The 23,393-nt window shown below is 51.3% G+C and overlaps 2 protein-coding genes across 3 annotated transcripts in view; one reads left to right on the top strand and one right to left on the bottom strand.

Moving 5' to 3' along the window:
- Nos2 (nitric oxide synthase 2, inducible) overlaps positions 1-8,597 on the top strand; it is a 44,054-nt gene extending 35,457 nt beyond the window's left edge. The window contains exons 20-26 of the mRNA XM_013016289.1: positions 575-738; positions 2,429-2,636; positions 4,428-4,515; positions 4,883-5,004; positions 6,009-6,157; positions 6,900-7,094; positions 8,502-8,597. Of these exons, the coding sequence (XP_012871743.1) occupies positions 575-738; positions 2,429-2,636; positions 4,428-4,515; positions 4,883-5,004; positions 6,009-6,157; positions 6,900-7,094; positions 8,502-8,597 (1,022 nt within the window). The remainder of the gene's footprint in view (positions 1-574; positions 739-2,428; positions 2,637-4,427; positions 4,516-4,882; positions 5,005-6,008; positions 6,158-6,899; positions 7,095-8,501) is intronic.
- A 2,023-nt stretch (positions 8,598-10,620) lies between these two features.
- Lgals9 (lectin, galactoside-binding, soluble, 9) overlaps positions 10,621-23,393 on the bottom strand; it is a 28,916-nt gene continuing 16,143 nt past the window's right edge. Inside the window, exons 2-11 of one of the 2 annotated variants that reach the window (XM_013016351.1) lie at positions 22,383-22,474; positions 18,386-18,587; positions 18,030-18,140; positions 16,757-16,852; positions 15,175-15,210; positions 14,078-14,128; positions 13,111-13,152; positions 12,587-12,675; positions 12,277-12,439; positions 10,621-11,251 (exon numbers count right to left, since the gene is read on the bottom strand). In XM_013016351.1, the coding sequence (XP_012871805.1) occupies positions 11,105-11,251; positions 12,277-12,439; positions 12,587-12,675; positions 13,111-13,152; positions 14,078-14,128; positions 15,175-15,210; positions 16,757-16,852; positions 18,030-18,140; positions 18,386-18,587; positions 22,383-22,474 (1,029 nt within the window). In that variant the 3' untranslated portion in view covers positions 10,621-11,104. The remainder of the gene's footprint in view (positions 11,252-12,276; positions 12,440-12,586; positions 12,676-13,110; positions 13,153-14,077; positions 14,129-15,174; positions 15,211-16,756; positions 16,853-18,029; positions 18,141-18,385; positions 18,588-22,382; positions 22,475-23,393) is intronic. The other variant, XM_013016352.1, reaches the window with a different exon arrangement.

The following is a 23,393-nucleotide window of genomic DNA, read 5'->3' as shown; positions in this document are numbered from 1 at the left end:
GCCCAGCACTGTGCAAACCCTTTCCCATGCCCACACAGCCTAGCAACATTGATTTGGCTGTCACATCCATTTGTCAGGATATGAACCCAAGGCTACATAGTTCAGCCACCCAGCTGGGGACAGGGGGGTTGAATTTGATTCTAGATCTACTGTCCCAAGTCCCATGCTCTGACTGTCCTACATGCCGCATGCCTCTTGGGACTTTTGGGAACCTGCCCCTCACTTTGGGCTGCGATGCTCCCCCATCTCCTCGGGGAATGGCATCACTGGGCTGCGCCTCAGCCTTCAGTGGGTTTAGTCACTTTGAGTCTCTCGATCACTCCTGAGTCTCTCAATCACTCGGGACCAAAGAGGGACATAGTGAGTGTGTCAGGATTTTGGTGCCCATGGGTGGTGGGCAGGGCTGGGGGAGGAGCTTTTGTTCAGCCTCTCTAGTAGCCTTGACTTTGACTCCACCTTCCTCCCTGAGCCAGAACTTCAGAGGCTTCTCTCCCTGTAGATGGAGGGTAGAGGGGCCTCCTGTCACCTCAGGTACAGCCTCTGTTCCATCCTAATCCCTTCCTCCCCTGTGCAGGCAACTACTGGGTCAGGGAGATGAGGCTGCTACCCTGCTCACTCCACCAGGCCCTCACCCACTTCCTGGACATCACCACCCCGCCCACCCAGCTGCAGCTCCAAAAGCTAGCCCGGCTTGCCACAGAAGAGGCTGACAGACAGAGGCTGGAGGCCCTCTGCCAGGTGAGGCATGGCTGGCCCCAGAGGAAGGGGCAGGTCCTGGAGAGGAGGGAACTGGATGTCAAGCTAGGTGGGTCCAGCCTAGTGTCCCATGGTGGGACTTTGTCAAAGGTGTTAGCTTCTGTCTCATCTCTAGGACATAGTTATACTGAGTCAACTATTTCTTGTCTCTGTCTTTGTCTTCCCCAAACCTGGAACATTAGAATATTGGAGATTTAGGGAATGGTTATCCTACCTACTCAGGAGGTTAAGATCTGAGAATTGTGGTTCAAGGCCAGCCTTGGCAGGAAAGTCTGTGAGACTCTTATCTCCAGTTAACCAGCAAAAAGCCAAAAGTGGAGCTATGGATCAAGTGGTAGAGTGTTAGTCTTGAGTAAAAAGCTTAGTAATAGTGTCCAGGCCCTGGCTTGAAGCTCCAGTACTGACACACACAAAAAAGTATTTGAAGGGGGAAGCTAGAGATGTCTCAAGTGGTAGAATGTGAGTCTCTGGGTTTAATCCCCAGGACTATAAAGAAAAAAAATTTAGGAAGTGGCGCTGTAGCTCACGTGGTAGAGCGCTCGCCTTGAGTTGAAGAGCTGAGGGACAACGCCCAGGCCCAGAGTTCAAGCCCCACGACTGACAAAAAAAAAACCAAACAAACAAAAAAAAAAGATTTAGAGGATGGATGAATGGATGGGTGGGTGGATGGATGGATGGGTGGGTGGGTAGATGTGTGTGTGTGTGTGTGTGTGTGTGTGTGTGTGTGTGTGTGTGTATGTATGTATGTATGGATGGATGGATGGATACATGGATGGGTGGATGGATGGGAGGTGGAGTGATGATAGGTAGTGACTGAGTTCATAAGTGAGTGACAATGTTTTAACCCCTGGGCACTCCCCTGCACCCACATCTTTGCAAAAGGCACTGAACACTATTGTCACCATCATCATTATTGCCAATAAACTCCATCCCAACCATGTGGCCACCATTTTTCTGTGGTTACACTATACTATCTTGGCACACATTTTCTCATTTAACTCTCAGGACCTTCTCAGGAAGAGAGCAATACTAGCCCCCTTTTACTGTCTTTATTTTGGGGGGGGTCCGGTCGTGGGGCCTGAACTCTGGTCCTGGGCACTGTCCCTCAGCTCTTCAGCTCAAGGCTAGCACTCTACCACTTGAGCCACAGCGCCACTTCTGGCTTTTTTCTTTTTTTGCTTATGTGGTGCTGAGGAATCAAACCCAGGGCCTCATGCATGCAAGGCAGGCGCTCTACCACTGAGACACCTTCCCAGCCCAGTAGCCCCCTTTTACAAAAGTAAAGTAATAAGGATAAAATTCCCTGCTTAGGGAGGATGTCTGGTCAAGATTGGAACCCAGATCTGACTAGTTTCAACTTTGCTTCAGATTTTGACAGTAATAGCATTGAGTCCTACCTACAAGTTACCAACAGTGGGAATTTAAGCATACAGATGACCAATGTTCCTGGCTGAGCTGAATTACTTACTCCATTGCTCCTCCAGCTTTGAGCTTCAGCACCCTGGACAGCAGCTGGCATGTGGGGCGGGGAGGGGGAATGCGTTGATTGAGTGAATGAACGAATGAATGAATGAATGAATGCTGGCTTGTGGCAGCCTCTTCTGCCTACCTTCTTCTGCCCTTAGGATACAGGGCAGGCACTCTCAGTCCTCACACTGCTCTTGGCTTTCAGCCTTCAGAGTACAACAAATGGAAGTTCACCAATAGCCCCACGTTCCTGGAGGTGCTGGCGGAGTTCCCATCCCTGCGGGTGCCTGCCACCTTCCTACTGTCCCAGCTCCCCATCCTGAAGCCCCGCTTCTACTCCATCAGTTCCTCCCAGGACCACACCCCCACAGAGATCCACCTCACCGTGGCTGTGATCGCGTACCACACCCAAGGTGAGATGGGGCACAGGCTTGGAACAATCTGGCTCTGCTTCTTCGGGGCCAGCTGTTAGATATCTCTGCGCTTCGGTCTCCTCATCAGTTAAACATCTGACTGCCTGGAGTTGTAAATAAAACTGGGAGCTGTGGAGGATCAGTCATCCAACTAACTCCTTTGTATACAAACCCTTGGTGGCCAGAGGAGATAGGTACTATATGCATTTTACTGAAGGAAAAAGTAGCTCAGTGAGCTTAAGCCACTTACTCAAAGTCACAGGGTTAGTAAGTGGAGAGCTGAGATTCAAACCCAGGCTAATGGATGAGTTCAAGTTCTCCACCACTTTACTGCTCTACGATGGCCAGGACAATGGAATGAGAACAAGCGTAGAAAGCGCCAGCACTTGAGAAAGACCCAGGGACTCAGTCCTCTAGATAGGTCAGCCTGAAAGCAGAGATGGTTCTCCTTTGATCATTCATTCACTTACCGAATTCACTCTGTGATGGCTGAGTGGGTGCCTTGATGGGAGTGGAGACATGGCAGACATGCCGCTGCCTTTTCTGGAGGGCTGTGGAAGAGAGAAGCATAGAAATTGATATTCTAGGGCTGGGAAGGTGGCTCAATGGTAGAGCGCTTGCCTTGCATGCATGAGGCCCTGGGTTCGATTCCTCAGCACCACATAAGCAAAAAGAAAAAAGCCGGAAGTGGCGCTGTGGCTCAAGTGGTAGAGCGCTAGCCTTGAGCTGAAGAGCTGAGGGACAGCGCCCAGGCCCAGAGTTCAGGCCCACGACCGGACCAAAAAAAAAAGAAAAAGAAATTGATATTCTAGTGTGATATGGTGGTTCAAACCTATAATCCTACTATTTGGGAGGCTGAGATCAGGAGGATCACAGATGGAAGTCAGCCTGGGAAAAACCAAAACAAAGCAAAAGTTTGTGAGCTCCCATCTCAACCAGTAAAAAGCTGACAATGCTTGTCACCCTAGCTACATAGGAAGCATAAATAGGAGGATTACAGTTCAGGCTGACTAAGGCATACATGTGAGACCCTATTAGATGACTAAACTTGTCTTCCCACCCTAATCGCCACAGCTGGGACTTGTCTGGATTCCCTAGGCTGGAGCTGGCCACATCTCAAAGCCCTTTGTCCCCTGCAAGGAAGAGTGGTGGCATGGCTTCTGAAACCTTGGCAAAGCCCATGTGTGCTCCACGAGAGAACTGCCACCACATAGCCCAGGCTCAGTCCTCAACCAGGAGAGGACAGGCAAGGCGTCACAGGCAGATCCTCAGAGCCACACTCAGAACAGGCCAAAGCCAAGGGCTTCTCCATTCCCATAGAAGCCTCCTTTACATGCCAGGCCACTGTGATGGAGTTGAAGCCTAGACAGAGCACAGAGGCAGCCCCCCCACCCCCGCTGGGCACCTACCAGCAAGCTCCGGCTCCCCCCCCTTCCCCCCCCAGCTGCTGCTTCATGAGACCATAGCACTGGGGTGGGAGTGGCTGGGAGGGCCCTGAAGGGACCTTGGAAAAAGTGCTAGTGTAAGTCAAGGAATCCAAGGGGTCAGCCTGCTTCTGCTCGCCCCTGGGACTTTGCTCATGCCCCGCTCCCTCTCTGACACTTAGCTGTTGCTAAGGCCCCTGTAGCCTTCCCAGCTGGTTGAAGGCAGCTTTTCGCCGCTTGGGACAGAGCCCCACGTTCAGTTTCTAATGCCCAGGCCTACATGGTGGTGAGGTGTGTGATGACGGACAGCTGGCCAGGGTAACACTCAGGCCACGAGGCCTTTGGTCATCTCTATTGTCCCTTACAGATGGCCAGGGTCCCCTACACCATGGCGTGTGCAGCACTTGGCTCAGCAACCTGCAGCCCCAGGACCCCGTGCCTTGCTTTGTGCGGAGGTGAGTGTCAGGGGCTCTTGGCCCCAGAGGTTTCTGGGATGCAAGGAAGAGATCTAGGACCCAGTGACCTTCTAGGGTGCTGTGTCTATTAGGAAGATTTGGGCTCACTCTGGCTTCATGGCAGTCTCTAGCCAGGGAAATGATGACGACAGTGGGGAATCCAGAATGCAATGCGATTGGCCTCTTTATAAAAGACCCCTGAGTGGGGAGATGCTTTGCCAGACCGGGCAGAAATTAGCCCCCAAGAAGCCTGCTCTCTCCGCCCTCATCCTACCACCGTGCACCTGTCCCCATCCTCCTCGCAGCCCTTGTCCTGGGAGAGCATCCACCCAGGGTATCTGCAGCCCCCTCCTCTGTCCCCTCTCAGCGCCAGCAGCTTCCAGCTCCCCAAGGACCCCTCCCTTCCTTGCATCCTCATTGGGCCCGGCACAGGCATCGCCCCCTTCCGAAGTTTCTGGAAGCAGCGGCTCCATGACTCTGAGCACAAAGGTAAGGCTGGAGATAAGGACCAGAAAGTGCTAATTGCCCTGATTTTATCATGACACATACAGTGCATGTGTCCCCGGTTTTCCCCTGCAACCCATATTTACTATGTTTTTTTGTGTGTGTGTGTCCGGTCATGGGGCCTGAACTCTGGGCCTGGGCACTGTCCCTCAGCTCTTCAGCTGAAGGCTAGCACTCTACCACTTGAGCCACAGCACCACTTCCGGCTTTTTTGTTTTTGCTTATGTGGTGCTGAGGAATCAAACCCAGGGCCTCAGGCATGCAAGGCAAGCGCTTTAACCACTGAGCCACCTTCCCAGCCCCTGATATTTACTATGTCTTAAGAGGAAAAAAATAAAATTAACATGCAAAAAGGGTAGTATATTGGTTAGGATCAGTATTGAATGAGTGACTTGATGATTGTCTCTATTATCTTCTGATTTTCATGTCTGGTACTACAAAAAAAATTAAATTAAAATAGTATAGGGCAGCCAGTTGCTGGTGGTTTACACCTATAACTCGAGGCTGAGGCCTGAGGATCACGGTTCAAAGCCCACCTGAGCAGGAAAGTCTGTGAGACTCTTATCTCCAATTAACCAGAAGTGGTGCTATGGCTCCAAGTGGTAGAGAGGTAGCCTTAAGCAAAAGAGCTCAAGGGACAGCGCCCAGGCCCTGAGTTCCAGCCTCATGACTGACGAGAGAGAAGGGGGGGGGGAGGAAGGAAGGAAGGAAGAAAAACAAGAAAATAAAGGAGTATAGGGCAAGGCAGGTACCAGTGACTTGTACCTGTAATCCTAACTACTCAGGAGGCTGAGATCTGAAGATTACAGTTCAAAGCCAGCCTGGGCAGGAAACTCCATGAGACTCTGGGCTAGTTTCCTGCTTCTCTCATTTGTAAAATGGTCATCCATCAGACAGTATGCTTGAGCATTCAAGCTGGATGCTCACCCTGGGCCATGGCTCGACCCCTGGTGGCCATCCTTATAACTACAGCCTGCTGGATCTTGCAGGGATCAAGGGCGGACGCATGACCCTGGTGTTTGGGTGCCGTCACCCGGATGAGGACCACCTCTACTGGGAGGAGATGTTGGAGATGGCCCATAAAAGGGTGCTACATGAGCTACACATAGCCTATTCCCGGCTGCCTGGTAGGCCCAAGGTAAATGTGGATGCATAAGGCCTGAACTTTATGAGCCAATGCCAGAGCTGCTGCCCTGGCTCCCCCAACCCCCTCACCGGGCTGTACCTTCATTTACTTCACTCTGAAATGGTGATAGTTATACAACCACCAGGATGAAGCTGTGAAGAGCATCATAGCTTCTATTCCTAGAGAAGAGGCCAGCCCGGAGAGATTTAGGAGTAACTCAGGGTCACACGGGTTCAAAGGGCCTCCCCGCAGCCCTCTGGGATACATGACTTCCTGGGGAGAGATGGCTCAGGCTGGCTTTATGCTCAAGCCCAGAAAGGTAAGAATGCGGCCACCACTTCCTCAACTGGGCACTGGGGCCTGGGGTCACTTTGCCTCAGGCTCTCAGCTCAGTACTAGTGAACCAATCCCTGCAGACTGAATGATGCCCCCAGTGCTGGGGTCTTTATGACCCTTGTGGGGAAAGAAAGCAGAATCCCATTACCTGAATTGCAACTGGATACATCTGTGCCGAGGGGCCCCCTTTCCTGGGGAGGCAAGCCTTGGAGCCCTGGGCAGGGGAACTGGCTTCATTGATGTCTCTTTGAAGTGTGAATTCAGATGCCCTGCTGGCCTGGGCCAGGCAAGGCAAGGCATCGTCCTGAGCTCCCGTCCACCTGCAGGATGCACACTCTGTCTCCATCCTCCCTTTCCTGTGATGAGGAAGCATGACCACAGGCCTTACTCCTCCACCCACTGTCTCCTTTGGTTTCAGGTTTACGTTCAAGACATCCTGCGGCAGCAGCTGGCCAGCGAGGTGCTCCGTGTGCTGCATGAAGAAGCAGGCCACCTCTATGTGTGTGGGGACGTGCGTATGGCCCGGGACGTGGCCCACACACTGAAGCAGTTGGTGGCGAACAGCTTGAACTTGAATGACGAACAGGTTGAGGATTATTTCTTCCAGCTCAAGGTATGGGGGCTGAGGTGGGGTTGGTGGAGGAACAGGCTAAGACACAGACCATGGGACCCAGTTCTGCCAGGGAGGGGGCGGGGAGTGGACAAGGATCAGAACCATGAGCATCACAGAACACTCTTGAACCCCAAAGGAAACCCTGAAATAGCTGGATGGTTTGTTAGAGGGCTTGTTGATCCTGATCTGGCTGCTAGCTAGCTTTTGAGAAATCAGGTTGGCATGTCCATTTTTCCTGCTGTGGAATGGGAATGGCGGGCCTCCTGGGCCTCCTCCTCCCTGTGACGGGGCTGTGAACACAGGAACAGGAAGGTTAAGCCCTGATATTTTTATGCAAAGAACTCCTCCCTTTACACCCAGGCCACTGTGTGCTCATCGCGCCCCCTGGCAGGAAGGATGCCATCTTTTTTTTTCTGCCAGTCCTGGGCTTGAACTCAGGGCCTGAGCACTGTCCTTGAGCTTCTTTTGCCCAAGGCTAGCACTCTACCACTTGAGCCACAGCACCACTTCCAGCTTTTTCTGTGTATGTGGTTCTGAGGAATCAAACCACAGGCTTCATGCATTCGAAGCAAAAGCACTCTACCACTAAGAAACATTCCCAGCCCAGGATACCACTTAATGATGGCAACAGGACCGGTCCTGGGTCAGGTACTTGCTGTAGTTTTTTGTTTTGTTTTTTGTTTTGGTCGGTTGTAGGGCTTGAACTCTGGGCTTGGGCGCTATCCCTGAGCTCTTCAGCTCAAAGGTAAGCGTTCTACCACTTGAGCCACAGTGCCACTTCTGGTTTTCTGGTGGTTGATTGGAGATAAGAGGCTGGTTTTGAACCACAATCCTCAGATCCCAGCCTCCTAAGTAGCTAGGATTACAGCACCCAGTTATAGATTTTTATGTGGTATATGTTTCAAGAGTTATATATTTCCAAGGTCACCCCTATTGCTGAAAGAAAGGGCCCTGGGAGGCCCACAGTCATGGATGTGAGAGTTCAGCACTGTTGCCCTGGTTCAAGACCCTGTCTCAAAAAAAAAAAAAGAAAAAGTAATAAGGCCACATCATTGGCTTACTGTACTTAATAAAGATCTCAGAGCTCACATTTGCTGGAGCATCTTGTGGGATGAGAACTGGTAGAAAATAGAACATTTATCCATCCTTCCATCCACCTCGAGGAGGTATTGAGGTAGACACAAGAGGATGATTTCTGATTGCAGAACTTAGTGACCACCAGGTGGCCACCAGCTAAATAGGTTAAACTGGGCTAGAGAATAAACCAAATCCAAGCATAAACCCAGCATGACAGGCAGGAAAAGGGCTCTTGGTGCGCATGTGATAGGAGACCCAGGGCAGCTGGATGTGGTAAATGAGAGAGCTGGACCCCAACATGTGACACCTTGCCTCTGGTTTTCTTTACAGAGTCAGAAACGCTATCATGAAGATATCTTTAGTGCTGTCTTTCCCTTTGAAGTAAAGGAGAGAGCTGCAGGGCAGCCCAATGGCATGAGACTCTAATACCCACAGTGAAGCATCATTCTAGGGCTCTTGGAGCCATTTCTCTTCCTCCAGCCCACCCTTCCCTGCATAATGGAGAGCCTTAGGGCCTCTCCAGCCCCTTGGAAGAGAAATCTGAACCTGGAGGCCTGGCAAGTGGATGAAAGAGATGAAGTCTTTGACTGAGTGGCCACCAGGCGGCGCTATGATACCAATCTTTTAACAACCCTATGTACAGTTATTTATACTTCTATATTTAAAAAACAAACACCTCTGTCTGCTCCAAATGGTCACTTGTGCCTTCCTTGAATAATTCCTCGATGGAAATATTTATATGAAATACATTTTATTTTAACCACCTTGTATGTGTGTGTAGGGTAGGGGGAGCGGGGGGGGGGGGATGTTAATTGGGAAAGCAGCCTCAAGGGTTAGTGTTGGTTTGGCTCCCAGGAGACACCACAGGGCGTTTTGTGGCAGGGGTGAAGGGACATGGGTGTGGAAGTGGGGCTGCATCATATAGAAGCTATCAAGGTCACCCAGTTCCAATTCTTCAGTAAGGATTCAAGCCACACCCTGTCTTGGGAGCACTGGTCCACAGCACCTGCATAAGAAGCACTAGTATAGTGAAGGGCACCTACCATCCTTACATCCTGAGAGACCTCGGGCTTCTAGGTAGGGAGAGTGGCTATCTGGCAAAGCTGGGTTACATAGGCCCTGGTGCCTGCTTCTCTCCTCTTCTTCCTCTCCCAGGTGGAAAGGAGCCAGAGTAAAGGGTTTGCCAGGTTCCAGTGGCCCAGAGCTGTGTGTCTCAAATGACTCAAACTTGGTAGGTCTGGGCTGGGAAGGTGGCTTAAAGGTAGAGTGCTCTGCCTAGCATTCATGAAGCCCTTGGTACCACATACAGAAAAAGCTGGAAGTGGTGCTGTGCCTCAAGTGATAGAGTGCCAGCCTTCAGCAAAAGAAGCTCAGGGACAGTGCCCAGGCCCTCAGGGTTGGCCAAAACAAAACAAAAAAAAAACTTGGTAGGGAGCCAGGCACTGGTGGCTCACACCTGTAACCTAGCTACTCAGGAGGCTGAGATCTGAAGATCAAGGTTCAAAGCCAGCCCAGGCAGGAACATCTGTGAGACTCTTATCTCCATTTAACCACCAGAAAACCAGAAGTGGCGCTGTGGCTCAAGTGGTAGAGTGATAACCTTGAGCTGAAGAGCTCAGGGATGGTGCCCAGGCCCAGAGTTCAAACCCCACGACCAACTCAAAAAACAAAAAACCCTGGTAGGTCTGGCACAAGGTCCATCTTTAACTTGTTCCCCGTGCTGCTGCGGCCACTGCCACTGCTGTGAGTCCCACCCTGCTTGTCAAGGGGCTGGGTTCCTGAGGGAGTTAATGGGCTCCTTAGTCTGGTAAGTCCTCCGGGTGCTGCCTGCCACTTTCCCCTCATAACCCAAACCCCCAACCTCACAGAGTCTCACATCTGCACGGCTTTCCAGTCAGCACCTGGCCCGGCTGCCCCTCTCCTGCCTGAGCACAAGCTTCTGAGAATGGCTTCTGGCCTCCTGGGCTGCCATGACCACTCTATCCCTGCCCATCTCCCCATCCATGTTAGCACAGCACTGATTCTTCGGTTTACCCAGCTGCCAAGATTCCTAAGTTTGAGAGCCTTGCCCAAGAGGATGGAGCCCCAGCCTATTTTCATTTCTTTTGGGGCTAGTACTGGGACTTGAACTCAGAGCCTAGGCACTGTCTCTTAGCTTCTTCACTCAAGCCTGGTGCTCCACCACTTGAGCCGTGTCTCTACTTCCTGTGTTTTACTGGTTAATTGGAGATCGTTTCAGGGACCAACCTGGCTTCAAACCACAATTCTCACATCTTAGCTTCCTGAGTAGCAAGGATTACAGCTACCAGCTCTTAGCCCATTTTCTCCAGCACCTAGTGGGGTGTGTGAAGGACCCCCACCCCAAAAGATTCCATGCTGTCTCCTCCCTACCCCATCAGCAGAAACCCCCAATTCCAGACTCCAAAATATCACTGGCACAAGTAGGAAATCAGTCATCCCGCGTGAGGGTAACCAGCACTTTTATTTATCATAGGGACAGTGGGGGAAGCTCTGGTCAGCCATGGACAGGCTTCTTGGAGGGGGTGAAGGGTGGGAGCAGGAGGCAAGGTTAGGGAGAAGAGTTAAAGAGCAGAGAAAGGGAAATTGCCCCAGAGGCCACCCAACCCGTGATAGCTGATGGCTTGGAACATGAGGGTTTTTGTTTTTTAGACAGTTTGAACTCAGGGCCTGATGCTTGCTAGGCAGGCATTCTACCTGTGAACCATGCTACCAGCCTCCAAGTGGAGATGAATGGAGGCCCAGGGGGTTGGGAGTTTGGAGGCTGGGGCCTTCCCCTCCCCCCAGTGCAGAGGGGATGCTTCCCCTGTCTCACACCTGGCAGTGCCTCTCCCCTTGGTGCTGGAGCTGGGGGAGAAGTGACCAGGAGACCCAGACAGCATCCCCCGGCCCTCAACCCAGGGTCAGGGGACAATCTATGTCTGCACGTGGGTAAGCCGGACATCACCCGCCACTTCCAGGCTGTTGATGGCTGGCAGGTTCTTCAAGCGGTGGCCATACTCAAACAGGTGTTGTCCGTCCAGGGCTACTTTGAGGCAGTGACCTTCACACAGGATCCACAGCTGGGCAGAGAAGCCAGGCCATTTGCACTACACTTCATACACACACACACACACACACAGATCAGATAGTAAATCCCCCCGCCCCCAGAACAGCAGTCATTGGATCTGAGACAGGAAGTCCAGCAGCCTCACTTCCTGTAACCACTTGAGCAGCAGAGGCTGGGGCTGGGGCTTCTGTCCGCCCAGTCTTCCTGTGGCTCATGATGGCACAGGCAGGCCGCCTGCTTCCCACCACACGGATATCAGGAAGCCTTTGCAGGTCAGCCCAGCCTTGGTCCTGGCCTGGTAGGATGTGGTGGGTCAGAGAGAAGTGGCTATCCAGGCTGGGGGCGGGGCATGACTAGGGGCTCGATCACTTGCTTAGACTTGGGAACTATAGCCAGGCACTAGTGGCTCACACCTGTAATCTTAGCTACTCAAGAGGCTGAGATGTGAGGATTGCAGCTCAAAGCCAGCCCAGGCAGGAAAGTCCATGAGCCTCTTATCTCTAATTAACAACTAAAAAACTGGAAGTGGAGCTAAGGCTCAAAGCGGTAGAGTGCTAGCCTTGAGAGGAATAAACAAACAAAAAAAAGCTCAGAGCCCAGGCCCTGAGTTCAAGCCCCCAAACCACCACCACCAACAACAACAAAAAGAACTGGGAGCCATTGGGATTTTCTGCCTTGCTCCCTGGGCCAGACTAAGCAGCCCAGGCCAAACTAGTCCAGCCTAGGCCTGGGCAAGTTGCTCAGGCTTCCTGAGCCTCACTGGGGAAGCAGAAGCTAAGGATGCTCCTGGATTGGAAAGCTCAGACTCAGCTCTGGAGGCCTCGGAGGCCTTTGCTAAATGCCATTTTTCACTCAGTGGGTGAAATGGAGTGCTGAAAACCCGATGTGTTCAAGTACTTGTTGAACATCCTCGCTTCTTTGAGTGCTAGCCCTCACGGCCCCAGGCAGCTCCTATCCCATACAAGGCAGCCCCAGCCCTCCTCCAACCCCTCCTCTCCCACCCTCTGGACTCTCTGCGCCCACGTGGTAGCACCTTACCGAGAAGCTCTGGCCCCGGTTGAAGGGCATTTTTCTGGGCAGGCTTCGCTCCTCAGAGCCCCAGGAGCCCCTGACCTGCGTATTGCGGACCACAGCATTCTCATCGAAGCGGGGGTTCAGGTGGAAGGCAATGTCACTCCCAGAGCGCAGGTTGATGTGGAACCTGGGGTGACCAGTTCACATGACCCCTGTGCACTGAGCTGAGGGGGTGCTGGCATTACCCCCGCCCCAGCCTGCTTGGAGCCAGGGGACAACCTGAATGACCTTCAGGGTCTCCCACCTCCCTGAGAGCCCTGAAGGCGTGCCTTACCTTTTAGCATTGGGCAGAACAGTGCCCGACACAATGATGGACTTGGAGGGGTACAGCCCGCCCGGGATGCTGGTGAAGAATGGCATTGGCTGTTGGAAGGATGGGGGATGGGACCGGTCAGCTGGGGAATTCTGTGTCAATGGCTGTCCAGGGATTTGGCCTGACAGCCCCAGTCTGAAACCCCTTGTGAGTTAGTCTCTTTGCCAAGAAACACGTGACATCTTGGCTTGGCTCATTCAGTGACAAAGCCATCCTTAGGTTGACAAAGCCTTCTTGGAGTGAAGAGGGAAGGCCATATAATTTTCACACACCAAAGGAATCTTTTTAAAGCTGAAAGCTCCTTTCAACAGACGGCTAATTTATATGGATACTTTAAAAAAAAAAAAACATCTCAACAGCATGTCTTTCGATTATGCAAAGTCAGAGGCTCGCCTCCCCCCTTCCCCCCCTCCCCCCGGCTGCCCTTGACCTCCATTCTGCTCCGAACAAACAGCAATCCCAGTCCTCCCCAAGAAATCACTTACATAGGCTGAGCTGGGGTACACCATGGGTGGAATTCCAGAATTCTGTTGAAGAGACCAGAGCATTCATGCACATGTGTGTATGTCTTTATCTGTGTGTGTGTGCTCACACACACACACACACACAGAGGCAGTCATACATTCTAGAGGGATCCCTTCAATACAGACTGGAGCTGTGAGGGTTCAATCCCTGGATTCTCCCATTCCCCTTCCCTGTCACCTCTGCCTTTTTTCTTTTGGTGCCAGTATTGCTGGGGCTTGAATTCAGGGCCTTGAACTTTCACTTGGCTTTTTCTGCTCAAGGCAGACGATCTATCACTTGAGACACACCTCCACACCTTCTGGATATTTTCTAGTTACTTGGAGATAAGAGTCTTATAGCCTTTCCAGCCCAAGCTGGCTTTGAACCACAATCCTCAGATCTCAGCTTCCTGGCTAGCTAGGATTTCAGGCATGAGCCACCAGCACCCAGCTATCATTTCTGCCTTTCTTGAACTTTCTATGCCCTGTGACTCTCAGTCCCTGAGAAGTTAGCTTCTGCTAACTCTAGGCCCCCCACTTACCTGTGCTGACAAAAGAAGATGGTTAAACCTGCAACCAACAGTGACGTTGCAGGGCTAAAAACTTTCTGTCTGTATCTGAGGCCACCACTTTTCGGTACCCTTTTAGTAACAGAACAACCAGTCTCCCTGTAAGCCACTAGGGGCCTGCTTCTTTGATAACTGTCCCAGAATCTCTGCCCTCCAAAGGAGAGTTGCATGTTTGAGCAGCTGTGGTTTGAGGACCTCCTCCTCCTCCACCCCCACTATCAATTCTATTTCCCCCTCTCCTTTCTCCCTTGTTCCTTCTCTTCCTCCTCTTTCCCCCTCCCCCTCCTCCTCCTTCTCCTCCTCCTCCCTCTTTTACTACTACTTTTTTTACAAGAAGGATCCTGCAGGGCTATAAGTGAACCAGAAATTTTTAGACTTACAGGGAACATCTGTCCAGGGGCGCTGTGCACCGTATGGATGACTGTTTGAGCCTGGAAGAAAGAAATTAGGTCTTAACCAGCTCTCGTCAATGGGAGGACCACCATCATCCACTAGAGGGCGCCATGTGACATGCTTTTTTTGGTTGGGGTGGGGGGTCCGGTGGTGGGCCTGAACTCTGGGCCTGGCCGCTGTCCCTTAGCTCTTCAGCTCAAGGCTAGCGCTCTACCACTTCAGCCACAGTGCCACTTCCTGCTTTTTTTTTCTGCTTGTGTGGTGCAGAGGAATCGAACCCAGGGCCTCATGCATGCAAGGCAAGCTCTCTACCACTGAGCCACCTTCCCAGCCCCATGACATGCATTCTTGAGAAGCTTTGACCATTTTCCACCACAGATCCCCACTCCACAGTCCTGCTCCCTCCACTCCCCAAGGCATATGGGTAGAGAGGTCTTTTCTTCAACCAAGAGGATTAGAGAGAGGCAAAGTTCTGCAGGAAAAAAGCAGGTTGTAGTACAGCCTCTGCTCCATATTTCTTTCTTTTTTTTTTTTTTTTTTGGTCAGTCGTGGGGCTTGAACTCTGGGCCTGGGCACTATCCCTGAGCTCTTTATCTCAAAGCAAGTACTCTACCAATTGAGGCACAGCACCACTTCCAGTTTTCTGGTGATTTATTGGAGATAAGAGTCTCATGGATTTTCCTGCTTGGGCTGGCTTTGAACCATGGTCCTCAGCTCTTGGCCTTGAGTAGCTAGGATTACAGGCACGAGCCACTGGCACCTGACTTGCTCTATTTTTCTTCTCAGAAATTTTTCCCCACGTAGGCTCATTTTGCAAGTGGAGAGCTGAATGTGGGGCCTGCATGTTCTAGGTCTTGGCTGCAGAATAGGAAGGACTTGAGCAAACAAAGCCATTTAAATTGGTTCCCATTTCACCCAGGCCACCGGATCACGCCCCAATCCCCACTCCTGGCCTTGGCCTCACTGAGGCCAGGCAGATGGCACAGGGGCAGCCCTGGCTGCCCACCTTCTCCTGTGGGAGAGGCCACACACCCGGCCCTGCTTCGCCCTTTATCCCACCGGAAGAAGATAAAAAGGCACTTACAATGGGAGCCTGTTGGGCAGGCCACATGCCTGGAGGCTGAAAAGGGGTGAAGGAAATTAAAATGTTGGTTATCAAGAGAGCTACACAGAGAGGAGAGGCGACTGCCCAACTCCATGTGGAGCTCTTCTGGTCTGCTGTGCCCCCGGCCCACAACACATCTACCTCCTTGCTGTTCCCAAGAAACCCTTCCTGGACCTGCAGTCCGGCAGATTATCACTCCTGCATGCACAGGGTATCAGGGCCTCGTGAGAGGTCTGCTCTGACACCACCCAGCAGACTCACTTGCCCTGATCTGCTTCCTATTCTTCCTGTCTGTGCCAACCTCACTCCACATTCATTTATTGAATCCCTGAAGCATGCCAGGCAGGGACTGGCAGCCTTCCAGATGCTCATGGGGATGGAAGGTGGAGGTGGAGTAATCGGGAGAGACACAGAAACAGGGTGACAACACGATATGATGATTGGCATGACACAGATGTGCACAGAGTCACGGGGACATGGAGGGAGGAGCCAACTTCCAGGCCCAGAAACCTCCACAAAGGGGTGACACTTAAGCAGAGAATTGCAGTGCAATGATTAGTCTGCCAGGGGCAACATCGGCCAAAAGTGCCTGGAGCCTTGGGTCTCAGTGTGGGAAAGCTCGGTGAGTGAGTGGTGAAGGCTATGGGAGCTTTAAGAGCGTTAGTGGGGTGGGAAGTGGGGGTGGGGGTGGGGGTGCGATGGAGGTGCTTTCTGCTGTGTTCTGCTGGGGAATCTGAGCTGTATTTAAAAGGGGTTGGCTGGGAGGGGGTGGGGAAGGCTGGGAATGTGGCTTAGTAGTAGAGTGCTTGCCTAGCATGCATGAAGGCCTAGGTTCAATTCTTCAGGACCACAAAAACAGAAAAAGCCAGAAGTGGTTCTGTGGCTTAAGTGGTAGAGTGCTAGCCTTGAGCAAAAGAAGCTCAGGGACAGTGCCCAGGCCCTGAGTTCAAGCCCTAGGACTGGAAAATAAAAGAAAAGAAAAGGGTTTGGAAGCCAGGCAGGTCTTTCTGCAGGAAGACAAGGAGCTGGAATGTGCTCGTGGATGGGAGGTGAGGCGGTAGGAAGACCTGGACCACAGCTATCATGGTGAGAAGTCACAGTGGCCTGGACCAAGGTAGTGGCTTTGGGGAGAGATAACAGGGCACTGGTGGACATTAAGAATGGGGTTGATCCAGCCACTGGTGGCTCACACCTATAATCCTAGCTACTCAGGAGGCTGAGATCTAAGAATCACAACTAGAAGCCAGCCTGGGCCGAAAAAATTGGGGAGACTCTTATCTCCAATGAACTAGCAAAAAGCTACACGCAGAGCTGTGGCTCAAGTGGTAGAGCACTAACATTCGTGGAAAAAGCCATATGAGAGCACAAGGCCTTGAGGCCAAGCCCCAGTACCAGCACAAGGGGGTAAGGGGTAGGCTAGCTCTAGTTGCCTGGCCGAGGTAGATGGGGAACACTGGGTGTGTGTGATGGAGCCTGCAGGTCTTGGCTGACCCGTGGCTGGATAGCCTCTGGTCCTACATCCTTCCTACTGTTAGGCCTGGGGCCTCCGTGTTGAACTCACGTTTGGTTTGTGCCCCTTGGGCTTCCGTGGGAAACGGACAGGCTGGGAGAAGTGCGTCGTAGAGAAGAAGGGCTGGATGGGGGCTGCAGAAAAGTTCTGTTAAAACAAAAGCACCATGAGGTGAAGAGCAGCTTCCGTGGAGCCAAGGAGAGCAGCGGGCAGGGGCAGGAGGGCCGGCAGCGGCAGCAGGCAGGGACGAGGCTGGGTTTGCATGGAAGGGAGGGCTGCCAGGAAAGGGTTAGGCCATCAGCAGGCTCCAGTCTCCCTCCACCTCCCTGCCTCCTCCCACTGCAGAGAACGCAGGGGGCGGGGGGGGGGGGAGAATAGGAAAGTGAGCAGAGGCCAAAGAGAAGCTATCTGCTGAGAACCTCTAGTGGGCTCAGCACACTGGATCTTATCTCCTTACTTCACATACTGTCCCTTGGCTCTTTCACTCAAGGATATTGCTCTTCCACTTGAACCCCGCCTCCATTTCTGGCTTTTTGTTGGTTAGTCAAAGATAACAGTCTCACAGACTCCTGACCAACTGGCTTCAATTCACAATCCTTAGATCTCAGTCTCCTGATAGGTGTGAGCCACCAGCACACATACATTTAAAATACGAAGAGAGCCAGGCACTGGTGGCTTGCATTTGTAATCCTACCTACTCAGGAGGCTGAGATCTGAGGATGGTAGTTTAAAGACAACCCAGGCAGGAAAGTCCATGAGACTCTTATCTCCAATTAACCATTAGCAAACTGGAAGTACAGTTGTGGTTCAAAGTGGTAGAGTGGTAGCCTTGAGCAAAAGAGCTCAGGGACAGCACCCAGACCAAGGCCCAGGACCAACACAAACAAAATAAAATCAATACACAGAAAGAGAAACATCATGGAGCCCACAAGCACTCAGAGTCATTGAGCAGACTCCATGTATAGATGGGAATACCGAGGCCGCGAGAGCTGGAGTCACCCATCTAAGATTCCACAGACAAGGACAGTGGAGGTGGACTTCCAGCTAGCAACCCTTTGGTTCCCAGACATGGCTTTCTGGAACCACTTGGCCTTCTAACAGCACTGGAAATAGAATGACAGAGAGAGGCCTGGCCTAGTACTCTGGGAGCCAGAGGAGATAATCTGCAGTGACAGAAGAGCAGACCAACTGACACCCAAATAGAGGAACTAGCAAGTCCCCATCTACTCCACCCCCATATTGGCTGGTACCTCCAGGGCCTCAGTACAGCCCTCCTGGGCCCTCACCCCAGACCTGGGGCCATGTGCCAGGCATTCCATCTGACCTGGAAGTTGACGTAGGAAAGCATCAAGGTGCCATTGATGGAGAGGGTGTCAACAAGGTGGAAGGGGACGCGGTGCTCATAGTGGAGGAAAACATTCTTGTTCACTGTCACCTGCCAAAGAACAGCATATTCTGGTGGAGAATCCCCAAGCCAGGGCAGGAAGCACCCCAGAGTTTCTGGAGTTTACTTCCTGAGCCTCTCACTCTGATGAGTGTCTCTCGTGACACCCTGATACCCACGGTTGTGTGTCAGGGTGTTGCTCAGGCCTGATCTCAATGAGCGTGATTATTTACAGGTTGCTGGCCAAGCCTGCCCAAGGGCCAGAGGACCAAGTGGGGAGAGAGGTTCCTGCTCACCTTGAAATCAGATCTCTGTACCAGGATTCTGAGCTCGAAGGGCACCCCATTCTGGAAGGGCATTTGCATCTTCCTCTCCTCAGGACCCCAGCATCCTTTCTGCTTCGTGTTGCAAACCACATAGCCTCCCTCTTGAAAGCGGGGGTTGAAGTGGAAGGCGATGTCATTTTCACTGAAGCCAGTCTGCAGGTTCACCGCAAACCTAGGCAGAGAGAAATCAGTCCCCGGGTACATGGTTGATAGCCAGCAACAGAACAGGAGGACCTGGGGCCTATGACTTCCTTTCTTGTTTAGCTAATTTGAACTTAATATGATTTGTGTAATTATTATATTTGCCCTTCCTGTGTAACTTTCTCAGAAAGTAAGTAGATAATCACTGACATTAGCCACAAGAGACATAGTTTTTGCAAGTGAATTATAAATGGCTACTCAAGAGACTGAGTTCTGAGGATGGAGGTTTGAAGCCAGCCCTGGCAGTCAAATTGGAGAGACTCTTACTGCCAACTAATCAGCAAAAGTGGAAGTGGAGTTGTGGCTCAAGTGGTAGAGTGCCAGCTTTGGGTGAAAAAGCTCTGGGACAGTATTCAGAGCCTGAGTTTCAGCCCGAGAATCAGCACATATGCTGGTACACACACACACACACACACACACACACACACACACACACGATGAAAGTCATGAAGCATGCCTAGAAGGGACAGCCTTTAGCATCCAGTAGACACACTCTAGAGCATGTGTACTTGGAAGCCAGCCCAGTGTTGCTCAATTGTGAAAGACAAGAATCAATGTAAAGAGCCTGAAGAGCTGCTGGGAAAGTACAAATGCACTGTTTAAAGAGAGGCACAGAAGGGGGGAAAGAGGGGGTGCAGAGGAGAAGCCCTCTACACCTGTGAGCTGGTGCTCACACCTGTAATCCTAGCTACTGGTGGGAGGGAAGGGGGGAACTGAGCTCTGATGATCACAGTTCTAAGCCAGCTGGGGCAGCAAAGTCCATAAGACTCTTACTCCAATTAAGCACCAGAAAAACAGTAGAGCTGAGGCTCAAAGTGGTAGAGCATTAGTCTTTAGCAAAAATGCTCAGGGGCAGCATGCAGACTCTGAGTTCAAGCCCCAGGATTACCCCCTGACCCCCCCCCAAAAAAAGGAAAGATATAGAATTAATATTAGTTCCCCAGGCATGAAAATTTACAATGTGTATGCCAGGCTCTCGCTGGGCATTTGTGTTTGGGGTGTGGGAGTGGGTAGGGAGTTTGGACTTGGACCCAGCTTTTCATGGTATCATTTGGTGTGACCTCTAAACTTTGACCTTCAAATTTCCACCCTCAAATTTCCATACCCAAAAAAGAAGGGGGAGGATGAAATGAGGTAGCATTAAGGAAGCTTCCAGTCCATGCCTATGTTCTTTCTTTCTCTGGACAGAAAGCCCTCCTCCCCACCATGGAAACTTCCCTTTTGGTGTAGCTGGGCTCCAAAGTGAGTGCTCAAAGAAAAGAATTCTCCCGGGAGGCTGGCTCAATGAATGTTTGTGCTTCTATGCCTCAACCATATACCTCTTGGGCCCTAAAACCAAGTTTAACACTGAAGCATCTCTGCCGCCCACCCCGCAAGAGCAGCATTCCCTGAACAATGTGTGATCATGGTGCCTGCCTGCTCACTTCGGTCTCCCCTAATTATACACAAAGATTCAGAGAGGGACCCTCAATTCCAGTCATCTGTTTCCCCCATAAAGCCCAGCACTGTGCCAAATCCAGAGACAGCCATTGATAACATATTCCTTTAAGTCCCTGTATAAGCCCATTTGATTTCTCGGATGAAGAAGGGCATGTTCTGGAACATTCTAGCCAATGGCACACAGATGCTGTCCACATGCCTGATCCCTCTGTGAACCCCTTAGTCAGCAGAGCACTCAAGAAACTAATGTGGCTCCCAGCCCAGTCTCAAGCCCAGCCAGCCCTGTCTCTGTGAATGCTGAGAAAGAAGGTTTTAGAGAGTTCTAGAGTCAAAAATCCAAGCCCTTACTGCCCTTTAATTGGAAAACCTGGCCTTTGACCTATCTTGGGGATGTAATTCTCCTTTAATGGCCTGGCAGATTCAGAGCTTGATCCCTATAAAGCAGCCATGGCTGGGCTTCCAGAAGAGCTGGCTGGGGAGAGGGGACAAAAGTCAGAAGTTCAGTTGGGGTGTGTCGATTCTGGGACTGGGAGGCTTTGATGGGGGTCTCCTTGGGGGCATTTTTGGGGTATCAAGACAAGTTTCATAGCCTCCTAGAAAGGACAGCAACAGTGGAGAAAGTCAGCTAGAATGCAGAGAGCCCAGACAAGGTTGACTTGGGGTGTGGGACTATTATTAAGGGACCCATAAGGTCTCCCTGTTCTGTGGAAAGAGATGATCCCAGGGCCACTGGGAGGGGCAGGCAGAGGGGCTTCACTGGCACTGTGGATTCTGACACTGCTGCCATACAGACCCCAGGGAAACTGATCAAGGGCCACTTACCTCCACACTACCCAGGTGGGCTGGGTCAACAGAGGCCAACACCCCCCCCCAATACTGTACAGCATTCCTCAGGGAGGGGGGAGGAGGTGGGACACAGCATTGATGTTGTCCTGTTGAGCTGACTTAGTATTTTTCAGAAAAGACCTTAAAATAGGCAATAGGAAAATTCTTGTTTTTCTTTTGTTTGCTTTTCTGGTTTTTTGAAACAGGATCTTACTATAGAGACCAGGTTGGCCTTGAAAACTCCAGTTATGTAACTCAGGGAATCACTGCATTTGAAATCTTCCTGCCTCAGTCTCCGGACCAAAGTGCTGGAATTACAAGTGTGCACTACCACACTTTAAAAAACAAGCAAAATAGGGGCTGGGAAGGTGGCTCAGTGGTAGAGTGCTTGCCTTGAATGCATGAGGCCCTGGGTTCGACTCTTCAGCACCACATAAGCAAAAAGAAAAAAACCGGAAGTGGCGCTGTGGCTCAAGTGGTAGAGCGCTAGCCTTGAGCTGAAGAGCTGAGGGACAGCGCCCAGGACCAGAGTTCAGGCCCCACGACCGGACCCAAAAAAAAAAAAAAAGAGAAAAAAAAACAAACAAGCAAAATAGCCAGGCACTGGTGGTGGCTCACACCTGTAATCCTAGCTACTCAGGAGGCTGAGATCTGAGGATCGTGGTTCAAAGCCAGCCTAGGCAGGAAAGTCCATGGAACTCTTTTCTCCAATAAACCACCAGAAAACCAGAAGTGGTGCTGTGGCTCAAGTGGCAGAATGCTAGCCTTGAGCTAAAGAGCTCAGGGATAGCACCAGAGTTCAAGCCCCTCAACTGACACACACACACAAAAAAAGCACCATTTTCTCCTTTCTCCTATTTCTTTTTCTCTTTCTTCTCCTCCATCTTCCTTAGTTTTTGTGGTTTTGGGAATGACCCCAGGGCCCCAAGCATGTCGTTAGCGCTTTTCTTTTTTCTTTTCTTCTTTCCTTCCTTCGTTCGTTCCTTCCTTCTGTCCTTTTTGTCAGTTGTAAGGACTTGGGGCCTGGGCGCTGTCCCTGATTTCTTTTGCTCAAGGCGAGCCCTCTACCACTTGAGCCACAGCACCACTTCCAGTTTTCTGGTGGTTAATTGGAGATAAGAGTCTCACAGACTTTCCTGCTCAGGCTGGCTTTGTGATGCTCAGATCTCAGCCTTCTGAGTAGCTAGGATTACAGGTGTGAGCCACAGGTGCGGGGCTAAGCACATTTCTTTCAATGGGAACTGTAAATGTTTTCATGTCTGTAGAAGAATGGAAACTTATTTTTGCAACTCTAAGTTACTGGATCAGTGGTCAGCCCAGGAACCAGCTGCTTCCCTCTCTAGACTGCAAGGTCCCTAGTGTGCAGGAGTCCCAGGACCCGTTCACCCTGGAGTCTATGCTGGTGATGACTCTGAATGTGGTGGTGGCAGGGGCTTGGGCAGGGGCCTGCTCCTCACACCCACCAGCCCCATGGTTGTCAGTGGCTGTGCCATTCATATACCTGCTTGCAGCAGAGTGAAGGACGGTCCCCTGGATGATGATCTGAAGTCCCTCCTGGAGACCACCTTGGATTGACGTGGAGAAGGGGACGGCCTGTGGGAAGATGTAAGGTGATTGGCACTGGCCTAGGTGTTGGTCTTGGTGAGAGCTGCTGGACCTCAAGACCCCAGGGTCCTGGCTAGAGACTCAAGAGGCTCAAGGTCCAGAGGGACCCACCAATCTGCTCTGGAGAGTAAGCCTTCCACCCTCCAGAGAGGGACAGGAGGATGACAATATTGACAATGACCTTTGCCCTCCCAGCCACCTCAGGAAGGGCAGAGGTCCTCTGCAGTTGGGGCAATCACTACCCTTCATTCCATTCCCCCCTCTCCCCTCCCCTGATTCCTTCCTTTGATTCTTCAGCAGCCTCCAAAGCCCACAGTGAAGTACTTCCTTCCATCCCAGGCTCCATCGGCAGCCTTCACGGCAAATCTTTGCCACCCTCCTTGAAGAATCCTTGGGTCACTGAGAAGTAGGCAGAATGGAGTGACCTTCCTAGTCTCAGCCTGAATGTCCTTGAGAAGCTTATTTAGCTTTAGCTTTTTTTTTTTTGGTCATAAATTAGAGATAAGAGACTCAGGAGTTTTCCTGCCAAGGCTTCCTTCAAATCTTGATCCACTAGTTCCTGGCTTAGAGGACTTTTAACTTGGATATCTGCTAAGTCTTGTCCAATAGCAGACAATTAGATCTTGTTTTTCATTATGGCTTAAACAAGCCATTTGTTTCTATAAGAATTTTGAGATTCAGTGGCCATTCTCCTGTTCTTCTGTGATTTGAATTATTTCAAATTCTTCTGGGGCTGGGAAGGTGGCTCAGTGGTAGAGCGCTTGCCTTACATGCCTGAGGCACTAGGTTCGATTCCTCAGTACCACATAAGTAAAAAGAAAAAAAAGCCGGAAGTGGCGCTGTGGCTCAAGTGGTAGAGTGCTTGCTTTGGGTAAAAAGCTCTGGGACAGTATTCAGAGCCTGAGTT

Source organism: Dipodomys ordii, unplaced genomic scaffold (assembly GCF_000151885.1).
Source record: "Dipodomys ordii isolate 6190 unplaced genomic scaffold, Dord_2.0 Scaffold31, whole genome shotgun sequence".
Lineage (NCBI taxonomy): Eukaryota > Metazoa > Chordata > Mammalia > Rodentia > Heteromyidae > Dipodomys > Dipodomys ordii.
This window is presented reverse-complemented; position numbering and strand designations above follow the sequence as displayed.